An 8,843-nucleotide genomic window follows, 5' to 3' on the forward strand; every position below is an offset into this window, starting at 1 on the left:
ATATTATAAAGAGAAGTTCATATAAGTTAAGGGACAACCATTTTATTCCAAGGCGGGGAAGAGAGGGGCGGGTGTTTTTTTTTTAAATAAATATTCCGATCTAGTGCGCTACAGCATATTCTATAGGTGTTGTAAATCAGATGTGGATTCTAAAAAATCTCTAAAGAAGTTTTAGAAAATTTGAAATCGACAATTTTTTCAAAAGTCAGTAAAATCAAAACGTACGACTTTTGTACACTTTTTACAAGCATTCCTTACAACAAATTTAAAACTCTACATTTTATCATGGACAATTGCTTCCTCAAATCACCCTGAAAAAATATGTAAACATTATAATATACATTACCATAGATATTATGAAATATTTTAAGCTGCTATACACGCACAATTTGACTTTAAACTTAGGGTGAGTTAACCATGCATCGGACACATACCTTGCTTCGGACAACTTTAAGCAATAAACTTTCATTGAACCCGAGTCTCCCCGTGCTTTTACTTGTTTCTGTCTTAAAGGTGAAGATTTAAACTTTTTAATGATGCCGATTTTCATTTTCATGTTGTGATAAAAATACCACAGGAATGGCCTTGAAATTACGTCATATTTTGCATCATCAAAGAGGAGTAACCAGAAATATATACGATTTTGCAATTTTTAGAGTTGTCGTTCTTTTAAATAGACGTCAACGGAACTCGTCTGACCTAGGTAAAATTTATCAATAATTGATAATTTTACAGAAATTTTCAAAAATTTTACTTCAATGTTTGTATAATATTTCTTAGAGTTGTTTTTAACTAGTATGTTTATTTCACCGTACATCGGACAAAAATTAACCATGCATCGGACACTTTCCGATGCATGGGTAATCACTTCCATTTTCATATAAAACCCAAATGACAGCTATTTTACGAAAATAGAAACTCTAAATTTTAAGTGTAAATACAAATAATCGATATATGACGACTAGAAGTGGACTCTGTTTATTTCTTTAAACTAGATGATGATAACCCACGAGACAAAGGCGCGAGCTGCCATATCACTAGTATTGTAAAGCCTTTCTAAGGCAATGTGATGCAACTAAAATCTCTTCACATTTGTGGATCGAAATAGTCATTCAAATTTAATTAGAAGGTTAGTTTTTAAATAAAAGATAAAAATGTTTTGATATCACTCATTTTTAAGCACCGAGATCAAGGTATGATATTTTTCTGGTTTAAATATCGTATGTCCGATGCATGGTGAATATTGTCCGATCCATGGTGAATTCTGACTTATTCCGAAAAAATCGATTTTTAATGATATTTTCTCAATAAATAGGGCACGGTTGTGTCAAAAATTTATATTTTAACCACATACTACATATTAAGTTCCATTTTGATAATATTCGGTCGGTAGCGATATCGCTAGAACTTGTTGAAGTGCGAGGGTGTCCGATGCATGGTGAATTCACCCTATATTTTTCTGTCCACCAATTCTCTTTAATTTCTGATTGCACTGTAAAATTCATGTTAAACTTTTGAAACAATCCTTTTTTTTTATTCCTTATGGACAATTTATACAACGACTGATCTTTGGTCAGTTGTGTACAACTGGTTGTCCCTTCATCATAACTAAATTGATCTTCCGATAAACAATGCAAGTTAATTACAACACCTGCATGCAAACCAATACCCTCATGGAGACTTAAAGGTGAATTGTTCTACCACTTGTGTCCAGCATATTTTTCCTACGCAATTGAATTTGTTATTTTACCCGTCACGAACACAAATCCTGATATATTTCTATTTCAAGGTTTTTCTTCGTTAAAATAATCATATCAGATACTAAAGATTGACCAGAAGAATTTTAAGCCCAATTAAATGTTATTAAATTAATCATTGTCAAAAATAAAACTAATTTGAGGAAATATTTTGGTCTTTGATGTCCTTTTTAGTATAGGAACCATTTTCTTTATGTAGATTAACAATGTTTGTTTGTTTGTTTGTTGTTTAACGTCCTTCTTGAGAATTTTTCAATCATATGGAGACCCCACCACTTGCGGGTGGAGGGCTGTAAATTTTGACCTATACTCGGCACTCTGGGTCATTGAGCAGTGAGGTATCTTTATCGTTGCCAGCGCCTACTGCGACACGGTACCTCGGTTTATACGGTTTCATCCAAAAGACCAGTCTCCACGTCCCGAAGTGGATACGAACCCGCGACGTAAGGATCAACACCTTACGCCGCCACTCTATAGCAAACGTTCTAACCACTGCGCCACGCGGTAGATTAACAATGAGAATATATATATAATACAATAAAACGTGTTCCACAAGGAACGAAAAACAAGCAGAAAAATAGGTGTTGAGAATATATATTAAAGCATCAGTATGTATCATTCGACAAAGATAAGTATTGAAAGCATTCAGCATTAACAACATGCATAACAAGCTTTATAAATATCTACTGAAAATGCTGACTTTAAACAAGATGTTGATATTCCTGTAGCATCAATTTATTTTTCAGTTGCCTGCATCGGTTTGAATTCAGTTCAAACAGTTTCCTCTCTTTGTTGTTTTTGCAATCCTACTCTGAATTAAACTTTCGGGGCATAATGGACGTATCGATAAATCTACGACGAACCCAACATGAATAAAATATGTACTCACGTGCGTGAGATTATCGCTGTGTTATCCGTTGCCAGGTAAGTTGCTTATGCTTATACAATTATTGCTTTTTTCAGTGAATACGATGATTAAGACACCTGAGGAGAACAATATTCACCGAGCGGGAAGGGTGAGTGCATGGCTTAATCATCGTGTTGGCTGAAAAACAGCAATAATTGCATGTTTTATTATATGATTCAATGATTAATTGATACAGAATCGTTAAGCAAACCTAGCCATCTATCTTGGTTGTTTATATTTTAAATTATGTTATCAAAAACTCCAGAAATTATTAATGTGTGTTTTATGTACAAATATTAAAACACACTTGGTCAATTTTGTAATTACATGTATACATACATTGTACATGCATCCATCATATTTGTTTGTAGATATCGTCTATGAGATGTATGTCTCATAATAAACCCTTCCCGAACCCAGTGTTGACAAAAGTAAGCATTATATTATTGACCTCAAACAGGAATAATTGTTTTATTATATGTTTCAATGATTAAATAATACAAACTTGTTAAGCAATAGACGATATCTGATATTACTTGTTTACATTTGCTGAAGTTTTAGCCAAACAGAATGAGATAAGCGGGGTTAAAATATACATAACCAGTTGTATTAATTAGGAATTCAACTTCAAAGCATGTTTAAACAATAACAATAAAGCGAAAGGTAAGGAATCGAGATAATACGAAGTCGACTCCATCAGAGTATTTTCAATGCGCAACAAATAACATTTTCCATATTGTGTTTGAAAATATCCCAATTTATACGCAATTGGACCTTATTCTTTAGAAGAAATTACCCAATACATGTATCAATGATAAGGTGATGCTCTGTTTGGCACGTTATGCGACTTCTCAAAGCATTAACACAACATAGTCAGGAATTTGAATGCTCATTTATTGAGGAAATAAATGATAAAAAGTTTACATCACAAAGAACAATGTAGCTAAATAACAAAATAGGAAAAATGACAAGTGTCAAGTTCTTAAACGTGTCAAAGATGGGGCAATTTCCGCCATTCGTCGTGTCGGATGATATCACTGTCAGTGTGTTGCAATCTCGCAAAAATCAAACCCAATTCACTGTTGCACAAAATTATTTTTGGTAAAATGTTTGATGAGAGTATAAAAAATATCACTCTCTACATGCTGCTTATGTTCATAGTGCTTAAAGGACTTATCGCATGTTTCTAAATTATTTGAAATTAAAAGCGTATTACGTTCCTTATGACCACAATTTATAAATTCTGTGTTTTTACTGTGGATAAATCGCGGTAATTAACCAATTATTGACTCAAATGAAAACCCCTGAATTAAAAATCTAAGTTAATTAGATAGCAATCACGTGACCCTGTGACGTCAAAGGCGACAATGGCTGATCAGCTCTTCATTAATCTTACTAAAATATACGCGATACAACCTGAATTTTCTGCGTTGTGGACGACCAAATCACTTATTTTATCGATATAAATTGAATATTCAACCTTATATGCTAGAATTGTCAGCAAGAAAAAATCTGAAAAATCTGTTAACATTGTAAAAATAGCAGCGACGATAGCGAGGGAGACGCAGCGAAGACGAAGAAACTCGCCATAACAATGCAGTTTGATTTGTCATCTTATCACATGTATTAACTTGTTTGATTCACAAATTAAACATTATATAACTTTGTTATTCTTCGTTTTGTATATAACATTAATTTATGCAAGTCTTCATATGTTTTTTAAAGGATGGCGATCTTGAAAAGTAAATTCCCGATCACGAAACATTGCCGTAATTAGAGCTACAGGTTCTAAATATTTTGAATAAAAAACGAAAATATCTTAAAAGCCTTATACCTTAGAACTTATTAATGTTCTATAGTAATTGAAAAGCATATAAGGAATTCATTTTTTCAGCAGATTGCTCGGTATGTATAACATTCTCGATTTCTGTTTAACTATACCATTATTGGAACAATGGTACTGGTTACTGTCTGTCATAATATTTCTGACTTTGCACTTTATTTCATTTTCTGTCCAGTGCTGAATATTGTTAAAGAAATAGAAAAAGCTGATCAGCTTGTAATCATACCATCACAGGTTCTTTTGTTTTTGTTTTTTTAAACTGACCGTTCAGATATAGTTTCAGACAACGTTTTTAAAAAAAAATACATTATTTTAAGACAGCATGCTGTCCCGTGGAAACTTCCAACGCCACTTTTTCATTTGTTTGCTAATATGTGAAGCCTAAAAAGTAGCCACTATTTCGCAGTTTAATTGGTTGTCCAATAAAATTATCGTACCCCTCCAGCCTACAGTTTCTATGCAATTTCTATGAATTTCCACGTGTTCTTTGAAACAATATAAATTTCGACACAATAGAATCGATTTTAAAAATTTTTAAAATTAGTTGTGTGCCGTGCTCTCCCATCCTAGCTCACTCGGTGATTAAAGTGTTCCATTGTAATATAATCGTTAGTATAACTTTAAACAATAACGTTAACATGCTGATGAGCATTTCATCAAAAAATATTCAGGTTCATGTTCCAGTTCAATGAAAAAGGTGAACATAATGAATAGTGATCGATCCCTGAAATAGGTGAAGATAACAAACAGTGATCGATCTCAAAAAATCTACAAACAATTCTTTGAACAGTGCATAAAACACGGACCCTCGGATATTCCAGAATTGGAATCAGGTGCCTAGGAGGAGTAAGCATCCCCTGTAAACCGGTCGCACCAGCCGTGAGACCTATATATGGATCAGGTAGATGGAATATTCCGTAGTCAAATTTAGTACAAAAACTATAAATTGGTATGAAACACGTCTGTCAAATTACGACCCAATGATGTTGAAATGGATATTGATATTATTATTGAATTCCCTGAAAAATTTTCTGTCGACAAAAGTTTAGGTACAACCCTCGAAAAACAAAGGTTAGTCTATAAAGAAATCAACGAACTAAACATCTGTCAGTTTAAAGTAATTCCTCTCGTGCTCTTCTGCTTTGAATATTAATGATAGAGAAGGAGAAGGAATGGCGTGCTAATCTTCAGCAAGATTGCCTGTAACCTTTCTTACAAAATGATAGACATTTCGGAACATGGCCCTTAAATGGATTTTCAAAGTGACGATATCGGACACGAAGATGACCAAAAACATCACTCCTAAAAGACTTCCTCCAAGAATACCAATCCCTGTAGAAGATGTTCTAAAATCAGAAGCGCTCCCCTTCTTTCTCAGACTGGAGGACAGATTCCCGACTGGAATCTTTGCTTCTGACTTGGCCCTCTGTAAAACTGGTTTCATGATATTTTTGATTTCTGCAAGTGTAAAATTATTCAGGAATTCCCATTTGCTTACTTTTGGTTCCTCTCGATCTGTAAGACGATTAACGTGCATATTATTTCAAAGTTAATCAGAATTTTTGATAAAATATTTATTTATTACTATGATTAATTTATGGAAATATTTGCAATATTTCATAAAAATAAAAACTTTCCTAGAATTAATCTTACATACGGTAAAATCCTACAACAGCTAAACGGTCAGCCATCATTAATGATTTTTCTAAAAAGAAAGACCAGAAAATTTAAAAAAAAAAGTTAATCTCATAATAGTTTAGATTTAAACAGCATCATTTTTTTGTTCTTAATGACGCTTTATTCACAAAAAAATAAATCTGTTTTGTCCTTATTTTCAATTTGTAACGACACGTTTTATTTAAAAACATGTGCTTTCCATATAATTCACATTGCTGTTGGAACTGTTCATTGCCTTATGCTTATTTTGTTTCACAGGTTCAATTATTAAGGCGAATTGTCAATTTCGCAGATTACCATAATACAATTTTAATTGACATCAGGATGGTTGATGAAAGTAGACTATAATTTTATATCTACTTGTATATCTGGTTTAAGAACATACAGGTTTGCAAGTGCTTAGATTAGAATGATGAATGATGAAAACTTCAGAAATATAACACAATGGTACGTTTAAGAGTCAAGCATCAAAACATACCTTGCACTCTACAAAAATTATATACATTTGTGTATAGTTAAGTTTATATTGTTTTTCTCACCTGCAATTGTGTAAATTTCATACTCTGTTTGGTTTTCGCAATTCATCTTCAGTCGATTGAATTTTATGCAAGGGCGTTTCTGGACTTTACAATCATCCTGAAGAACATATCAAAACTTTTATTTTCACGTGCAATTCATTTTGACAAAACAAAAATTAAATTTGCAAGTAATTTCGTTATCTGTAATGGACTTCGTCATCAACATTTACAATGTAATACTTGCAAACAAATAATGCTGTATCTGAATTGATATTTGAGATTGTCAAAATACATGATGCGGAGAGGACGCCTACCAGATGTAGAGATAAGGGGTTTATACTTCTGTTGTAAAATTTCACGAAAAACATTTTTGTTTTCAATGTATCCTTTAAAATATTTTGTCGTAGGAATATCGCTTACTTGAAAGACGCTGAAGTGCTAGATACAAGAGAGAAAGACTCCATCAAGTCTTATTGATGGAAATTATGGATCTGACTAGCATGGTAATTCAAAGAAAATTTTTCTATAAATGAAATTACTACTTGTATCTGACAGTTGTATCACTTAATAGATTTTGGTATACATACCGTAACTTCAATTTTCTTTTTAAATAAACTCTGACTATATTCGACCTCGAAGCTGAATCCTCCAGTACAGCCAGGAAATCCCATTCCGCAAATGTAATTTGGTCCACTAAAAGTTATCTGTTCAATAATGTAATTCAGTAAATGTTTTTAAGAATTTGAAAGTCTGGTTAAGCAGAGAAAATACCTCTCTCTCTCTCTCTCTCTCTCTCTCTCTCTCTCTCTCTCTCCAGAATAAAATAAATCAAAATATACTGTTAAGGAATCCAAATCATAATTTGACTTCAAGACTTAGGCTTTATGACCGAGAAAAATAATTAACAAATTTGTTATACTCTTGGTTCAATTTCGAGTTAGAAAAGTCTGGTCTATAAGGTAGATACTCGGATAAGAGACCTTCAAAATCTAGTACTCTGTTCATTTATTAATATTTTGCAAACATATGAATGGTACTAGTGTATTAAACAAAGGGGAAATATTTACATTCAACATGTATTTTGCTTATAAAGTGTGAGGAAATCTACGGCATTCAAAACACCATGAGACGGACAGGGGTCAAAAGGTTAAAGTATGCGTTAAAACGTTGACCGCCGTGGAAGTGCAATATCATAAGCAAAAATCAAAATTCACGCTCACATTAAACAGAAGCTTTTCAAATGGCTCTTTCATTTCTTGTAACTTACCCAAAGGATAATACAGGGGTTTTGAAATATAAATCACATTTGCAGTCAAGGCAAGGAGTTAAAAAATGTAAATATAAGCATTGAATCATCATTTTTTGAACGATATAATCTCATAACTGCAACGGTGTGTGCAATTCCACGCACTAACGCGGTTTACTCAATTTGTTTGCACACACTGTTGCAGTTATGAGATTATATCTTTCAAAAAATAATGATTCAATGCTTAAATAAATTTCAAATATCTTTATATCACACACACACACACCCACACACACCCTCATTCACACACACACACAAAGATTATATATAAATAAATGTATTTACATTGCCAAATATTTTTTTTTCTGAAGATTAGACTGTTCAATTTCTCATGAACTACCATGGATGAGCATGATTATCTCTATTGTTACGTCATAATGCCGTACTTGACGTCAAAACTATAGTGCAAAGTGTTTTGCTTTAAAAATAACAGTTGAATGGCGTAATTTGTGGCAACTCATCAAAAAAATAATGTAGATATAAGAAATGAATTAAATTTTTAAAAATTCAAAGGTACATGAACTACAACGCTTCACGCCGGCATATTCATTATGAAGCGCTAACGCGCTTTATGAAATATGCCGGCGTGAAGCATCGTAGGTCATGTCCTCATGAATCTTCAAAATACAAATGCATTTCTTAATTATAGTACAGCAAATATGTGTAATCAGGAATTTCATGTATTTCTGAATTTTAGGAAAAAAGACAAAAGCTGAGAAAAAATCAAAAATTTTATCAAAATATACATTTCATGAATTTTGCTAAGAAATGTTCAATTATTTACTTATTACTATGTGGATTTTACTTCACAGAGGACCAAATTTCTACATAGTCA

General features: G+C 32.6%; 1 protein-coding gene across 1 annotated transcript; it reads right to left on the bottom strand.

Moving 5' to 3' along the window:
* Positions 1-5,687: 5,687 nt before the first annotated feature.
* LOC133181479 (uncharacterized) lies at positions 5,688-7,373 on the bottom strand. The gene is made up of 4 exons (XM_061315974.1): positions 7,290-7,373; positions 6,724-6,820; positions 6,165-6,212; positions 5,688-6,022 (listed from the first exon to the last, which is right to left on the bottom strand). The coding sequence occupies exons 1-4, from the start codon at positions 7,371-7,373 to the stop codon at positions 5,688-5,690; spliced, it is 564 nt and encodes a 187-aa protein (XP_061171958.1).
* Between the last annotated feature and the right edge of the window lie 1,470 nt (positions 7,374-8,843).

Source organism: Saccostrea echinata, unplaced genomic scaffold (genome assembly GCF_033153115.1).
Source record: "Saccostrea echinata isolate AGI-Se365-2 ecotype Australia unplaced genomic scaffold, CSIRO_AGI_Sech_v1 ptg000001l, whole genome shotgun sequence".
In the NCBI taxonomy this organism is placed as follows: Eukaryota; Metazoa; Mollusca; class Bivalvia; order Ostreida; family Ostreidae; genus Saccostrea; species Saccostrea echinata.